At 49.9% G+C, this 17,282-nt stretch overlaps 2 protein-coding genes across 2 annotated transcripts; both read left to right on the forward strand.

Moving 5' to 3' along the window:
* The first annotated feature begins 1,446 nt into the window (after positions 1-1,446).
* On the forward strand, positions 1,447-4,928 carry LOC144141606 (uncharacterized). The gene is made up of 2 exons (XM_077673150.1): positions 1,447-1,575; positions 3,223-4,928. Exon 2 carries the CDS (start codon positions 3,264-3,266, stop codon positions 4,521-4,523), a length of 1,260 nt encoding a protein of 419 aa, XP_077529276.1. The 5' UTR covers positions 1,447-1,575; positions 3,223-3,263; the 3' UTR covers positions 4,524-4,928.
* Positions 4,929-12,212: 7,284 nt separating this feature from the next.
* Positions 12,213-17,005, forward strand: LOC144141607 (uncharacterized). The gene is made up of 2 exons (XM_077673151.1): positions 12,213-12,399; positions 15,272-17,005. The coding sequence occupies exon 2, from the start codon at positions 15,321-15,323 to the stop codon at positions 16,584-16,586; it is 1,266 nt and encodes a 421-aa protein (XP_077529277.1). The 5' UTR covers positions 12,213-12,399; positions 15,272-15,320; the 3' UTR covers positions 16,587-17,005.
* Positions 17,006-17,282: the final 277 nt, after the last annotated feature.

The raw sequence follows: 17,282 nt of genomic DNA on the forward strand, positions 1-17,282 counted from the left end.
AGCTGCGAGCCGAATTTGAGTTGTGACCTTCATCGCTCGAACCACGACGGGCTTTGCTCGAACGCGCCGCCGTAAACACAGTAAACATTCACAAGCACGGAGCGGCCTACAGGTGCGTGGTGTTGCCGGTGTGCTTTGACGATTGCGTTTGCCATTCTGCTGGGAGTTATCGCGCCACCTTCCCTTTACATCATAGCGCTGTAACGAGTGTCCTATCAGCTGATAGGTGGTGCGAAAAGCTTTGGTTCCGCTCGGGTGCGCATTTGCATACATTCGACTCATCGGTGCTCCGGCATGGTGGCACGTTGTACGTGCCACTATGGTCGTGATGAAGTCTGTGGTGCGTTGCTGTCTCCTTCAGTGAACTGGAAAACAAAAGGTGTAGAACCACTGATGCGGTGCGGGCGCGGGAAGAACGGATCATTTTCAGCCTCGCGTCGCAGGCAGTACGCGGGCTGGTTGTCCGAGGACTGCTCAATCCGTGCGATAGGTATAAGAGAAAAACGAATGCTATATTACGCCTGGGAGGTGAAAAGATAAAATGACCAGAACCAATAAAGTGCGGTGTGTTTTGTGAAATAAAATATAAGCACGGATGTCGCACTCTGTCATCTCCACTTTTGCTCGGCGGCGGCACACAACACTTCGACTGCGGCGTGAACTTCGACGGATCCCAAAGATCAATAAATAAACATGTTTTGTCTCTCCCGTCCGACCACTTTGCCTGCACGATCAGCCCTCTGCGCGTTTCGGGTTGCAGGCCGCGCTGCGCGCAACGCCCGGACGGCGACTCGTCGCCGACACTCGAATACCCGGACGGCTCGGCAACCCACTAATTTCCACTAGTGCGGCAACCGAACAGGTCGACGCACGCACGCACGCACGCACGCACGCACGCCACGCCGGCGGGCGGCCGTATGAGGCGCAAAGACCTACCGCTTGCCTGTCACGTTAGGGGATGGCAGCTCCCACAAGTTTTTTCATTGTATTTTTTATGACTAGGCTCATGACTATACAATTGTCACGTGACGCGTCCTTTTAGTCAGCCAATGCCTGGCAGAGTCAGTATATTATCTGTATGCCTGGCAGTGCTGGCACCATGGAGGAAAGAAAAGGTTTCTTTCCTCCATGGCTGGCACTCAGCCTGTGAATACGCTTGGGGTGTCACTTGGACAGCTTTAGGATCGTTTCTTGTTTTTCATTTCAATCAATGTGATAATTTATAATAATAAATGTCTACTGTAACCTCTTCAGTTTCTGTGTATTAATGAAACTTGACCCATAATGTCAGGGCAAACGAAATAGAAAGCTCATTTTGAAGCGCACCTATATTTTATGCGACTGCAGCGCCACTGCGAAGTCACAATGGAGTGGTGGTTCCGCTCAACCAAGTGAAAGTTGCGCTGCCCCGCTTGGAAGCGTTATTCAGATCTCTTCTCCTTTCTACCGAGATTGCTGCAAGTGTTGCCTCCGGCATTGTTTTGTTTTCTTCTGAACGTGCATCCGAATTGACAGTACTGACAGCTTACGAGCCAGTACCCGTCAGATTATCCGTTTTCGTCGAGATTCAATACAGTAAGTTTTTCCTTTCAATACTGTTGGCTGCATCTGCCGCTGACTAGCAACTTTTTACTACCCCGCCATACTCGCTTTAACATGAACGGTGCGCATTTGTACTTTATGCCCATGTTAGAAAAGTGGTCCCGGTTAGAAAAGTGCTCTTCGCTCCATAAGCGCGTCGTGGACCAATCTTCACGGTGTTGAAGCTGTTGACTCTCCTGGGGTCTTTGTGGCGCCATGCGTTTGCGGAGCATCGGAGATGTCAGTTGCCGTGAAATACTCAATGCGCCATGCTTCTTTGATGAGGCGGTCATGGAAGTACTCCGAAAAAAAAATAGAACACGCTTCGCCCTGCTCAACACCATGATCTAAAAAAATGCGTCTCCCGCGGTTGAGACACTTGCACCGAATTCCAGTTAGTGTCGTTCATTTCTACTCGAAAAAAAAGACTTCTCGGCGCCAGGCAGCTTGTCGGCGTTCTACTTGCGTAGATGCTGCCACCTGCAACCTTGAATGCCTGTGCGTAAAAATATCGAAGCGGCGGGTTTGATCAGAAACGTTTTCGGAGATTCAGGGTAGGTTGTGTAGCGCCGAGGAATGGTGTCGGCAGCGGTACGGAGTCGCGGCTGAGAAAGTTGTCTTTGTGTGGCGTGCTTTCAAGATTTCCGCTGCGTCTGTAGCGGAGCAGCCATCTTTGTACGTCGCAGCTCGTGTCTTGCGGTGTAGTATCCCCGCAACAGACTGGTGACAGGGCATGCGGCGTAACAATTCTCACCGTATGCGTTATTTACCTTACTACAGTAAAAAAAGCCGTTTATCGTGCGGCGGTAAGCATATCCATGCGTCCTGTGCCGGCACCGTGTCATGCCTACTAAAGCCTTTGAAAGCGCTATGAAGTCGAAATGCACTGTCGGCGAAAGCGCTGTATGAATACGGCTAATGACTCATGAGATTAGGTGCTAGTAAGCGGAACTAAATGTATATGGGGTAAATGTATTGTATGCTATTGTACCTACTTGTCTGAGCGCTGTGTTTTCAGATCAGTACATTCGAAATACACATCAACCGACATTCAGTTTTTTTTTCGGGCAATGACGTCTAATTTACTCAAGATGTGATTAGTATAATCTTAAATGCGTCACCAATTCGAGCGAAATCCGCTTTTTCTGCTAGATTAGATGACATTTTTGCCAACCTTAGTAGAACAAGCTCATTGTCGTTGAGAGGAGTGAAGCAAATATTTTTTAACCAGGACAATCGCGGTCTAGAGGCAAGGATGGAGCGTTTGTTTTATACGTGTGGTAAGCAAGTAAAGAAACATTTTAAAGGTGCAAAGCAACATTTCTTCTGCACACATTGCTCCACTGGTTACGGTAATGTATCAGCTACTGCATTACAAAATCGTCGTCCCAACACGTACTCTTTGAGGCGTCGTCTCACCTTGCGGGCTTCTTGTGAGTACGCTTTAGCTGCTTACAGTCGTGTTTTCAAGGTGTGCTACGTTTCCATTGTTTGTTTAACAAGCTGTGTCCGTTATCCTGATGAATTACCAATAACAGAGTTCAAAAATTAAAATGAATGAAATAAATAAAAAAATGAATAAACGACTAGACCCGAGGAACAAATTGCTTGTAATTTACTCTCACATTTCAATTTTCGCAGGTCTTTCGGGGCGAACATCACGGCTACAACCTCTCGTCACCATGCATCGAGCAAACTCTACGGGACCTTTGCCGGCCTTGGCTGCTGTAGGCGCTTCCGGCATACAAAGCTCCGGTTTCGCGAAGTCCTTTAAAGAGGGAATACCCGACTGGTCGGACCATACGGTCGTCGCCGCAGCCTGCGATGTTCTCAAGCAAAGCGGGGGTTATCCGACAGACGCAGACCGCCGCGCCCTCTACAAAGAGTGGCTGACCATATACGCCTCGGAGCGATGGCACGACTCGTTCGACGAGCTCATGTTGCTCTGCATCGCATTCACGCCGTCGCCTACGTCACCGACCGAACCACTCTTCAAGGACTGCTTCAAGGCGGCGGCGGATGGCTCCTGGGACCCTGTCCTCGACACAGTTCGAGTAAGTCAAGTCTTCGCCAGACGCCGTCAGGACTTGAGCGAGCTTCATGCGTCATCGGTGTTCTACCATTTCACCGCCTTCCTCTCGGACTTGCTGTCCAGTGAGCGAAGCCATGACCTAAACGAAGCTGGCATGCTGATAGGCTTCTGTTCTCTACTCCTGTGCGCTGCCAGCCTGCATGGCCCAGTGGGCGCCGTAAATGTGTTCTCGAAGTGGTCGATGCCAGCGCCGAGCTCCATCTTCCGCACGTCTTACATCGGTCGTATAATGTACCCCAGGCCGGCGTTCCTCACTGGCCTCCTAAGGAATGCGGCGTCCGATCGGCGCGTGTTGGTTCCGTACGCCGTGGTGCTTCCCGTTGCACAGTTCCTTCTTCTCAAGAAGCAGAGAGCAGACACGCTTCAGAGAGACTTGGCCTTCCTGGACAGTTCCTTCCTGAGCCACACAAGATACGGCGGTTTGGAGATTCCGAATTTACTCAACCAGTTTTCGGATGCGACTGGTCTTAGCATGGGGAGCCTAAACGCCCTGATGGGGGGGAATGACTGCAATGTGACGAAAGGCCGTGTAGAGAATTATCTCCGATCTGCTCGCCCCGGCGACGTCGTCCAGCATTCGATGCCCTGGTGTCGTGTGATCTGCCCCGAGCTCTTCTGGGAGCTTACGCTCGAGCACAACATTGGCTACGTCCTAAGTATTATGTGCTTTCTGCTTCTCGAGCGACCCAAAACCTTGGAGCGCCTGCGCACAATGCCGGCCTTCGCCGAAATTACGCAGGCCGAGTTCACCCGGGCGCGCCTGTGGGCGCAGAACTTCGAGGCCCTGCTGGGAAAAGGTCTGTTTCGCCCTGAGAACGACGGTTGCCCAGCGGGCACCTCAGGATCGTAAAAGCAGTTTTGAGACCTGCATGGTCGCGCCGATTGCGTGGTTGGCGTTGTTTGATTTCACTGATTGGTGATTACCAAGTCACGCTTCATCAACACTTTTGGTCTATTTTCTGTGGTATTTTTATATTCCTATGTACAAGCCTGGCCAAATAAGATAAGTGTGGGCAACGAGTACGTGCTAAAAAAGGTCAAGGAAGAACAGAAAATGCACGGAAAAGATAAGGAATGTGCGTAGATGCTTTTTATGCTTTCCGTTTCGTTCATTATGGTCATGTTCTTGTACCTGTATTGTCGTTGCATTATTAATGATAAGAGCGCTGAACTGATTTACACTTGGGTGTTCCTTACTTCTTACCTGCACATATAACTTGTTATTTTTTGGTGTTTCGTTTTGAAAAGAATAAAGGCATTGCATTGGTTCTTTTTGTTTTTGTGTGTGTGTGTGTGTACTGATTGCCCTTCACATGACACAGAGCAGAGCCTTGCGTAAAATGGGTGCCACATTGCACTTGTTCGGGTGGGGTACCAACAACCCTGAACAAGGCTTTGGCCAAACTAAACAGCAGGTTATGAAGTAACCCGCCTCCAATTGACATTCCATAATGAATTCGTCATTTGTTTTTTCAGAAACCTGGTTTCAAATGTGGAATAGCCTAAGTCACAAAAATGTTGTATTGTCTGTGCCCGATCGTTACTACATATCGGAGGACGTTGCAGTGTAATATAGAAACTTTTAACAGAACGCGTCCATAGATGTGGGAAAAGTTGATGGTCTCGCAAAGGTGACACAAGGGGTATGTACTTGACAAGTTTCTTGTGACGTTAATCTTTTGTTTTAAAGGATCGTTCGACACTTTTTTAACTCATCTCAAAATCTGGAATGCTTTCAGAGTGGCGTACTAGTGCACACAGTAATTACAATGTGGATCCCGGGGTATCTAGGCCGAAAATTATTGTCAACGCGCATTAGACACCTCAAAAACTCCCAAAAGGTTTTCCATTCGTTCCAGACCGTTGCGTTTTCGATTGCTCGAAAGACGCAATGAGAGAGAGAGAGAGCAAATGTTTATTGAAAAAAGAGAAGAGGTCGGCCTGAGAAATTGACCTTGGGCCTGCTACTTCCCTCTGGGGGGAGGGTACTGGGGACAGAAAGAGAAAGGAATGAATATGGAAGGTATGGGGAATGACAATGAAAGCGACAAGCGAACTATGTACAAGCAGTCAACCAATAAACGTCTCATGTACAACAGGGCGCTGAATCAGATGACTACAGTTCACTTTTAACGCCTTCACAAGCTCGATCCAGAGCGGAAGTTCTGGGTCACTCATGCTCCTCGTCTTCGCCGAAGTCAAGAGACATTGCTACACAGGCTGCGTCTTGGAGTAGCATTGACTCGGAAGTGTCTTCACACAATCGGACGAGAGGACAGCCCAGACTGCCTTCTGTGCGGTTGTCCTGAGACTATCGAACATTTGCTTAGTGCTTTTCCAAAGTACTCTAGTGAGCGAATGAACCTTGAGACAGCTTTACTACGCTTGGACACTCGCCCTCTGTCCGAACAAAAGATTTTGGGCACGTGGGCTGACAACAGGAAGCAAAGCCTAGCCGTTAAAGCCCTGCTTACATTTCTTGGTGACTCCTCTTTGGATTCTCGCCTCTAGGTTGCGACAAAATTGAACAGACTGCGAAGTAATGTCTAAGCAGTTTTTTTTTTAATGGATGATAGTCAAGACGCAATGAGAGCGATGTCGTGGTATTGACCTGCTTCAATTCAAATGCACCAATGAACGCATGCCGTATCCCCTGCGAAGAAAACCGCATCGAAAGCAGAGCAGAAGCCGCATGGCTTTTTTGAGACAATCAAGTCGCAGTGCCGCTCCCAGCTGGCGAACACTAACTTTCGCGGTGCTTCCAGGAAAGAGCGAAGAGTGTTTATCGGAAGTGTTGCAGGCCCCTCTAAATCTACTGTCGGTTCAATCAACACGATGAAGTCGGGCAGAAATAAAGCTGAAAGGAATCGACATGCAAGTCGTCGGTTAAGCAATGTATAACAGGCGTAAGTACAGATGTCAGGGCTTCATTTACATTTTTCGCCCAAAAGGCAGTACATTAATTGAAAGAACGGATTCCATACCCCAATTACACTAATCGCAGAGGTTAGTTCCTTACAGAGTTATGTCGCAATAAATCTTTAATGCAGTATAACAAACGGGAAAATTTCGAAATTCGTTGCAGACGTGTGCTAAATAGCTTCATATCAAAGTTGAATTATGAACCTAAGCACTTTACTTCAGAATAACGTTTTGCATTATTACAAGCGCAATTTGACAGGCTAAAGAATTGGTGCTTCTTGATTATGCGAACAACCTGGCTGCGAATTAAGATTTTTACACTGTGTCACTGAACGACCGCATCACATGTCCAGTCATGGTGTAAATACCATATTGCCGTTCCGTTATCGCGGTGCCTCTCAATTACGGCGATGTACGATGTCCTTATGCGGGAAAACATGGCAACGGGTAGGTGAGCTATATGCTGCAAGACAGTCCATTAATTCAGCTTCCCCACAATCCACTCGATTATCTTTGGTGCCGTTATATGATCTCTGTGCCGGGCTACAAGAACAGTGTCGTCCGAGCTGTACAAGTAATGGCAGGGGGGACGTTACCTACACTTTAGTCGGTGTGTTCTTTCAGTGCGCGTTTTGCCCACGGAGATGAAAGGTTCTTATTCTGGGGCACAACATCAGAACGGCAACGGAAGTTGGCGCTGTGCCTCATCACTTGCGCTCGAGCCTCCATTCGAGCAGATGCTTGAAAGCGATTTTCGCGTGTTAAGGCATTGCGATATCCTCCACTTATCCGAGTCAAGGAAACACATGGAGGGGGGCACACAGACTCAGAATACGGCCATCAGAATATCTTGTCGGTCAGCTTGTCCTGAATCAACTCGATTGACCTCCGCATGCAGTCAACAATAAAATTGGCGTGAAGCAAATAAATAAATAAATAACTGTATTGTTGGTGCCTTGGTGTTTTTGCCCACGGATATGAAACCGTTGCGGGGTACAGATATACAGCTTAGCTGTAAAACTCTCTCGTCTTTCAAGCACGAAGCGTTCTAGCGCGAGGCACCAACGATGTGCCCCGCGTTTTTTAGTACGCGTGACGTGCTAGCGCGAGGCGCAAACGAGTGTCCCGCTGTTATAGTACCGTGACTAGAACGACGACGATTATGACGACATGAGACGCCGATAGCCGGAGCCCCTATGGGCCATGTACCGCGACATGGCACGGGTCACTTGCATGAAGGTCAGAGAGATGCTACCAGGTGTTTCCTTGGTTTATAGTTGGAGTAAAAATTTTCGCCTAATAATAGAAGAGCATAGAATACAACTCTGGGCAGATGCTTGTCCCATCCGGAACGCGCAGACGGACAGTTTTCCAACCCTACGCACACCACATCGATTAGAAGGCCATCGCAGTCGTGCACGGTGCTTTAAGTGTTCTGGCTTTCCCATTACGCGACCTGCTCTTTCGGACTGTTCTGATTCGCAATCGTCGCTTTCAACTCATCCTAAATCCCTTTCTCCCCCTCCCTAGAGCCACTCTGGCTCTAGGCTGTCTTCTGTATGGTGCCCCTGTATATACTTTCTCAAATAGTCACAAGAAGCAAATATTAGTACTGCACAGGGCCACGCTCCGAACAATAACTGGATTGCCGCGACATACCCGTATCGACGCCCTCGAAAAGGCGGCTGCCTCCTATGGAAGCCCTGCTTTCTGAAGCTGCCCTTCAACATTAACAACGCCGATCTCTTGCGTGTCAGGGAGGGGCGCTCGCGGCGTGGGATCAACACCACCTAGACTAGGTGGTCTAGGTGGTGTTGGTGGGATGCTCGAACCATGTAGCCACCACCACTGAGTCAGGCATCGCCTGCCCCCTGGGAAAGGCCAATTCTGACATCGCCACATCACCGACCTGGCATTTACAAAGCAAGGATGTGTCCCCGCCAAAAAGCCCTTCGTCGCATCCTGGACCAGAAGCTCCCAGATTAAATTCACATCTTACCGATGCCAGCCTGGACCAACGCCGAATGGGCCTCGCGTGGCATTGTCCCGCACTTCCCGAATTTGGTGGTTCCATTACAAAACAGATACGTTATCCGCCTCCCACTGAAGACGAACTGCGTGGCATTCTCCATTCACTGGACCATCTTGCCTACAACGTCTCTGCTCCACTACCTGCCCGCATTCGTATCCTCACCAACTCCAAAACTGCTATTGAGGAGTTCAACAAGGCTTTCTCTGACCATCCTACTGTCCACCAGATTCAAGCCATGGTCAACATACTCGCTCAGAACGGCACAAAAACTCGCCTGGCATGGATACCGGGACACATGATGCAGGGACATGGCAACCAGACCGCGCACTCCGCGGCTAGGGAGAACCTTCTCGTAAACCCCTCCGCTGGATGACCAATCCCCTGCTGCTGTCTCGCCCACCTCCTTTCGCCTGCAACTGGACCACGCTCGCCACGCGCGCCGATGCCGCCTAGCATCAAGCAATCCGCTTGGCTACCTACACGGTGTCCCATCCCTACCACGCCCCGCCGAAATTTTCATTAATAAGACTCTTGCCAATGCTGCTCTCACTCCTCACATCACAGCCAAATTGATTCACCCTGGGAAGTCACCACGCCCACGTTGTCCGCACTGTTCAGCGACTTCTATCGCGGACCTAAACCATCTAATCTGGCACTGTGCTGCATTCTTAGACCATCAATATATTCTCAAACGTGCACTCCCAAGTGGTTCTTCACCAGATAATCCCCCATACCACTACCCCCAATTCCTCGCCGCACTAGGCACTTTTTCCCTTGAGAGCGGTCTGGCTCGAGTAGTGTGAGCCCACCCGGCAGCTCAAACTGGAAAATTAGTGCCTCATTTGGAAGCTGCCTGCACGACCCTTGAAGATTCAAGAAATGTTATTCCTCCCTCCCTGATATTCCCATTTCCCACCTCTGGTCAACCGGCTTCCCCTTCCTATTAAAGGACCTTACTACTACTGCTACTCCCCCTCCCTCTTCTCTCCAAGACTGGCTCGCGCCGCCGGGGGGAGCGGACCGGGAGGCCTGGTGGCGAACGTTTGCTGCTCACATTCGTGAGGTCCTCCTATACGAATGGATAAGTTTTTTCTCCCATAACCGCGGACTTCGGGGGTTTGTTTGTGTCAGAGTTTGTCAACACATTCTTCCTGATCTTATCACTTTTCTACAGCATCGATTGCGGAAAGATTGGCCACTGCGGGATCGAGGTAACGATGCCAAGGACTGCGTAAGGCACGAGCAGAGGCCATCTCGCGACCATACAGTCATGATGCCGACACAGGCTTCACGAACGCAGCGGCATACCCGTTCCACGCAGCGTTCGTCTTGGCAGTAGGCCTCGCCGAAGGAGGGCATGCTATCACTGCCTCTGTCAAAGCACTCTCACCAGCTGAAGCTGAAGAGGCGGCAGTCGCCCCAGCCCATGTCCTTTACCCAGGCTGCTACTGTGGTGACTGACTGCCAACAGGCCTGCCGGCACTTCCAGGCCGGAGCAGTACACCGCCAACCCCCGCAGTGACAGATCCAGATCGGTGGACTCGAGCCCGCTTGGGAGTGATAGGGAACGAGACGGGGCACGACCTCACGCAAGAAACGACACACCGCAAGAGGAGCGCGAAAGACGCCTCCTCGGAGAGATTTATTCTCCTCTTCACACACACATATATCACACATCTACTTCTGCCGCGTCGCACCCTCCCCCCCCCCCCCCCCCCCCCCCCAGGACGCTTATTTATCGAGCAGGCACATCACTACCGTGCGACCGTGCCTTGCAAACGAACACCCTTCCCCACCCTAAAATGGCCTGCCCCTATTCCGGACAAATTAACTCCCCTAGTTGCCCCATCTATGGAGCGAACGGCACCCTGCTCCATGTGGTTGGTGGATGACCTCCCCACCTCCCCTACCACCCTCTTCTCAAACCGAATCCCTTCAACTCTCCCGAGCTCTGGAGGCGCGCCACGTCCAGCTCATGCCTGTCCGACCAACTTCGGCTGGGGGAGCGGGCTTAGGCTGTCAAGGCATGAGGGGTCCTGGACTGAGTACACCTCCTGAAGACTCCACTGAAACATTGCCAGTAATAGACATTTATCCTCCTTCGCTGCCACTCGCTCCCGGCGAAACGACAGCTCAGGAAGTGCAGGGTTTTATTACGCCGCCACCGGTACTCTCCAAGCGTGAAGATGCGGATCTACGTCGTATCCAGCTAAATGTCGCCTACACGTTGCACTTCAGCTTCGATTAAATCGGGCCATTTCACCACTACGCCCAAACTGCGATGTCCACGGAAACGTTCAACACCTAGCCTGCAAATGTGCATGATTCCTCGCAGCGTCTTTCGGGCAGCCACATATCGTAGGTATTCAACTGCAACACGTAGTAGGTCCGTGGTCGTGTCCCGAACAAGCCCTCAAAAGCGCTTCCAAAGCTCTCGTTGCATACCTGCGAAACACCGTTCTTTCCCGGACCCCGAATGACACAGAACGTAAAAGACCGCATAGTATCACCGTCGTCACTACATTTAGTCGGCGTAGCAAGCTAGGTTGACATTGCCAAACACATAAAAGATCGTGGTGTCACCCTCGGCCGTGGTGCCAATGACAGTAGATTAAAAAGGTCTTGCCCATATCCAAGCTGCTACTCATGGTATTTTTGCAGCTCTAAAGAGGCTGCTTCTAAAATGCTATGCGAATAAATCGACGCCTAAAAATCCGCCTGGGTCCCCTGTGACTTGCAGCGCATATGTGATTCGCCGGTCCACCTAGTTTGCACGGTTGTCTGCATCAAGAGATGAGATGAAATTGTCTTTGAAATTGTTAAAGCGGGCGACGTTCAATGTTTGTCTCACCGTGAGACCTTGCAGGCTTGCAGTGACCCTAACTAAAAGTGAGCGCTAATACAACGAAAAACCTACTGTCCAGAATTGTAAAGACGAAATAGTTCGGCTGACAAAGAAAAACAGGCTTGAAATGCGTGAGAAAGCGCACATGCATTCATTAAAAGAGCTACAGCAAGTTGCAACAGCAACGGCAAAGCCACGCCGCATGTACGCTTGGAGAAAAAAGAGGAGCAAAAAAAAGTAATACTCAGAGATTATAAACCCGAGTTAGTATACTAAGTGCTATCGACTTGCGCAAAGCGGATGGTTAATTTTCTCGCTGTGAATGCGATGTTTGCCGCTAGGGGCGTCTTCCTCAGTGCTGGCGTTTTGCAAGTCATGGGATTGTGGGACATCCGGACATCCCTAACGCAAAGCTAGACCCAGCTGTTCACCTAAAACAGCCTTCCGAGTAAAATACACCTGTAATTGAAAAGTTGTGCTTTGTCCCATGTGTAACAGCCTATGATCGAGTGGTACAGCTACAGAAGCTATAAAACAAGGTATCGTATTTCGTATTTCATTCGTTGCTATAACTTATAGTGACAAATATCTACTGTAACCACTCTTGTTTCTTCCTACACACAAAACTTCACGCATAAAGTCGATCCAAAGGAACAAAAAGCTGTAATTTGAAGCGCACCTAATAGTATGCGACTACAGCGCCACTTAGTACTCCAAAGGCGGTGGCGGTTCTGGGCAACTGGTGGAAAGTTGCGCTGGCCAGCTTGGTGCCGTTACTCAGAATTTATCTCCTCGGTATCCAGATTGTGACACGACGAATCTCCGGCATTATTTTGTTCTCTGGCGAACGTTCATCCCAAGTAACAATTCTGGCAGCGTACATCTCAGCAGCAGCCGGATTATCTGTTTTCATCAATATTGAACGCAGTAAGTTTTCCCCAACATTGTTCGTCTGTATCTGCCGCTTACTACTAACTTTCTAATACAGCGCCGTACTCGCTTCGAACGTCATGTCTCCGGTACGATTGAGGAACTGCTCTGCGCTTCAAGAACGCGTGTTATCGGTGAATCTGTAGACGATTCTTCGCATGACAGGGTCAGTGCATTCTCGCGGTGTCTTTGTGGCGTTATCCGTTGACAGATTTTCGGACTCTTCGGAGATGTCAGGTTCCGTGAAGCACAAAATGGCGCCGTGCTTCGATGAGCCGGTCGTGCTGCCGAGAATTTCAATACGATTTGCTTTGCGACCGAGCGCAAATCCTACAGCAAAGCAACATCCCAGACTTGAAAAAAAATGTGCTCACTGTGTCTGAGAGTGTCACCAAATTCCAATTTGTATCCTTTATGACTTTATGTGTGCCAGGCAGCCTGTTGGAGCCTTGCCTTTCTAAACGCTGCAACCTACCACCCCGAATGGCTGTCCGTTCTTATCGAAGTGGCGTGTTTTTTCAGAAACGTTTTCGAGGGTTGAGGATAGGTTGTGAAGCTTCGAGAGGAGGAGTCGGCGGCGGTGGGTAGTTGCGGACGAGACGGCCGGTTTCGTGCGGCTGGTTGGTATCGGCCGCGTCCATTTCGTATCGGCTGGGCGTTGCGGCTCGGATCCCTGCAGGTCTCACCGCTCAGGTCTCGCAGCTCGGCTTTCGGATCTCGCAGCTCGGATCGGGGCTCTTCTCACTACAGTAAAGTAGAAGGCGTGGAGAGTACTGTGGCAAGCACACATTTTTTTTTGCTTCCCAGTACTGAAAAATTGCAAATAAATGCAAACGCGCTGCAAACAAATGCAAACAAATTACGAACAAGTTACAAAAATATACGTTCCCAGAAATAAAGCATCACAGCTGACAGAGCAATCACCAAGAAAAAACTAGAGATAAGTGATGCTTTAAACAGCTGCACCAATCTACACGTCCGACGAGTGAAAAATAACGCCGTTACAGCTATGAGACACAATCGAGAGAGGACCAGAGCTCGGCGAAATGGTCTGTCTTGCACCTAAGATGGAAGGTTTACCTTCATTCTACACTTAACGAGACTATAGAGAAATAAAGAAAACCTCAGCGAGAAAGAAATGAAGAGGAAAAGAAACTAGGAGGAAACTAGAGATAATCTGAACTAAACCAGACTAGATTCGGCTACGCCTCTCTGACTAGCCGCAGTCACAATGAATAGTCGCTTTGGTGTTTTCGCACAAACGTATCACTCGATCTGTTTTGGGTTTCGTCCACATGTAGGCATCACTAGGGTCACGTTTCCTAATATGCAAATATTAATCGAAAATAATCCACAGCAGTAACTGCGACCAATTAGTAAGCGGACAACGCTTTGGCGGTTGGGTAAAAATCTAGACACTGACTGCTCTCACCCTGACCTTACATCCAGGCTGTGACTTGCTTCGCCTGGGGGGAGGGAGGGGTAATTTGGCGACGCTTACGAAGCGCTTGCTGCTTTTTCTTTTCGACTCAACACCCGCCGCGGTGGCTAAGGCGTTGTGCTACTGAGCACGAGGATGCGAGTTCGATTCCCGGCCGGCCGCGGCGGCCGCTTTTCTGGTGTAGGCGCAAAAGCAAAACGCCCGTGTGTAGGAGATTTCGGCGCACGCAAAATATTTCCATGTAGTCAAAATTAATCCGGAGCCCTCTACTACGGCGTGCCTCATCGCCTGCGTTGCGTCGGCGCGTTAAACCCTACAATCAATCAATCAATCAATAAATAAATCAATCAATCAATCAATCAATCAATCAATCAATCAATCAATCAATCAATCAGTCAGTCAATCAATCTTTTCGACACATTTTCGTGAACCTCGGTGAAACTAGGACATCGTAAACTGCCGCTTCCATCGCTCTTTCTCGTGGAGAAGGACCTTGTACCTCGCAGGCAAACGTTACTCATGAAACGACTGGTCATGATGTGTACCTTTTCAATCGTACCGGTGATGTCCCCACTCCAGAAGAAATACCATGGCGTGTCATCTTTTGCATTGTCTGCATGTTCTTCAATGTCTCTTACGTGAGCGAGGTGTGGTCAGTATTTTTAGCTTAGTAAAAAGTAGAGCGCGACTACCGCAAAGAAAATAGACAGACGACAAACACAAGCTCTCAAATTAGAGTCTTGTATTTGTTGTCTTTCTATTGCCCGACAGTGTGTTGTTCTGAAGTCCATGTTTAAGTTATGCAGCCGAGAAATGTCGTGATGATGCGCTGGATGGCGTGGCGCACGCAAGGCTTTGCTGTTAACTAATTTTACTCTTAATTATTAAATTATAGATTCCGCTGCAGCCAATGATGACGGCAATAGATTAATTTCCTTCTGTGTTGCTTGAACGACGTACTATTGTACCGTTTCTTAAGGCGCTAATTGTGGTGTCTCTTCTTAGAGCACTGTGATGTGATGTCCTGCAGAATACGAAGTATGATTTGTCTCTGAGGAGGACAGTCAGGCTTTTAATGGCAAGTTTGAGGCTTTTGTTCGAGTAATAGGACTGGTACGCGAGTAATTTTTTTTGAAGTATCGGCATCAACGGTTCCTCCACATGCACAGCGTAGCTGGTTGCCGTAAAGTAACGGAACGCGGCGAGTTATACGTGACCCAACGCTCGGGCCGGGGGCTAATATGTAGTTCTTAAATCGGGTTATCTAACCTTACTGACCAGTTGCGAGCTCGACTGTGGCTCTCAATAAAAACTATGGTTCCATGGCTTGATCCTCACCCGCCACCAATGTGCAAGTTAACTAACAAACCACTAGTTCTGAAGTATATGCATTGCTCGTAATTAACTTACAAATTGAAACTTCCGCAGGTTCGAAGTCCAGTCGGAAGAGCTCACTGCTACGACGACTTTTATCATCATGCCTCGAGCAAGCTGTGCGGGCCCTTTGCGGCACTCTAGCGGCGCTTCCGGAACGCGAAGCTCCAGTCTCCCGAGGTTCTTCGTAGAGAGCGTCCGGGACTGGTCGGACGATGCGGTTGTGGCCGCCGCCTGCGATGTCCTCAAGTACAGCGGAGGCTATCCGACCGACGCAAACCGGCGCGCCCTGTACCTCGAGTGGCTGGCCGTGTACGCCTCGGACGAGTGGAACGACTCGTTCGACGAGCTGATGTTGCTCTGCATCGCATTCACGCCGTCGCCTACGTCTCCGACCAAGCCGCTCTTCGCGGAGTGCTTCAAGCTGGCGGCAACGGCAGACTCTTGGGACCCCGTTCTCGACACCGTTCGCGTGACTCAAGTCTTCAACAGACGCCGTCGGGATGCGGATGAGCTTCTGGAGGAGCTTCCCGAGCCGTGCTTGTCTGACCGCCTTTCCGCGTTCCTCGCCGTCCTGCTGTCCGCCGAAGACAGCGAGGCCCTGAACGAAGCTGGCCTGCTGATCGGCTTCTGCTCCCTGCTCCTGTGCGCCGCCTGCACGCAGAACGCAGCCGGCGCCGAGGCCGTGTTCAACAAGCGGTCGGTGGCAGCGCCGAGCTCGCTCTTCCGCACGTCCTTCGTCGGCCGCGTACCGAGACCCAGCAAGGAGTTCCTGGAGGGCATCAGGAGGAAGACGGCGTCCTATCGACGCCTGTTGATCCCCTACGCGGTGGCCCTTCCCGTTGCGCTGCACGTGCTTCTCAAGAAGGCGGAGGCAGACGCCCCTAAGCGAGACCTGGCCTTCCTCAACAGCACCTTTCTGACCCACACAAAGTTTTCGGGCTTGGAGGCGCTGGATATCCTGTTCCAGTTCTCGACGCAGACTGGGCTTTGCGTGAGGAGGCTGAACACTCTGATGAGCGGAGACGAGTGCGCGGTGACCAGAGGCCGCGTGGAAAACTACTTCCGCAAGTCGCACGAACCAGGCGGCGTCGTTCAGTACTCGATGCCCTGGTGTCGCCTGATTTGCTTTGAGCTGTTCGAGGAGCTTGAAGTCAAGCACAACATCCCCTACACGCTGCGAATCATGTCCTTCCTGGAGCAAGACCGCCACAGCTCCCTGGAAAGCATACGAAGAACGGTACCGGACTTCGCCGAGATCACGCAGGCCGACCTCGCCCGAGCGCGCCAGTGGGCCAGTAATTTTCGCGTTTTGCTTGGCAGAGGTCTGTTTCGCCCTGGAGACTGCGGTGGCCCAGCCTCAGTCTGAGCCGCCGTACAATACGGCACCATTTTTGTCCGCAAGAATTGTGTGAAATGTGCTTGTGGACTTTGCAGATCGTAGGTCACTTGCAGAAATTTTGGTAGTTGTTCCTGTTTTCTTCATTTGCTACGTTTTACTGGTAAGCCAAACAGTGGTATTCTGTTATTCGCATAAAAATACCATCTACAGACTGAATGGTCACTGAAAAAACAGAAAATGTACAGGGAAGACTGGTCCGGTGGATGTTGATTATGTTGTGGCCGTGCTATTCTACCAAGATTCATTAGCGTGCCGGCACGTTCTTAATAGTTTCAACGTGACGTTTATTTAGTTTTTGGTGCGTGTGGCTTTTTTATCTGGAGATAAAATGATTCTCTCCTTTTTTTTTCAAAATCCTGTAATAAACACAGAGCATTGGGTTTCTACTGATTGTTCATTTATTTGGGTTCGTTCAGATTACGGGCAATGATAGTACTTGTTCGGGAGGAGTACGAACAGAACCCTGTAAACGGCGTTTTGGACGTAATAAATTGGTTTTAAAATAGATTGCGGGGAGTTCAATTCACTTTTTAGTTATGCGGTCTTTATTGTTTTTGGGTGAAGGTGGGGTGTCCAGAACGAAACACGCGATGCCCTCCGAACCCGCCGCGAACTGGCATCGGATGTCTTGTTCTGGATACCCTAGGTGGCGCCACATTACTA

The sequence above is a fragment of the Haemaphysalis longicornis genome, unplaced genomic scaffold (genome assembly GCF_048455015.1).
Source record: "Haemaphysalis longicornis isolate Haplotype H1 unplaced genomic scaffold, Haemaphysalis longicornis Haplotype H1 scaffold_6, whole genome shotgun sequence".
In the NCBI taxonomy this organism is placed as follows: domain Eukaryota; kingdom Metazoa; phylum Arthropoda; class Arachnida; order Ixodida; family Ixodidae; genus Haemaphysalis; species Haemaphysalis longicornis.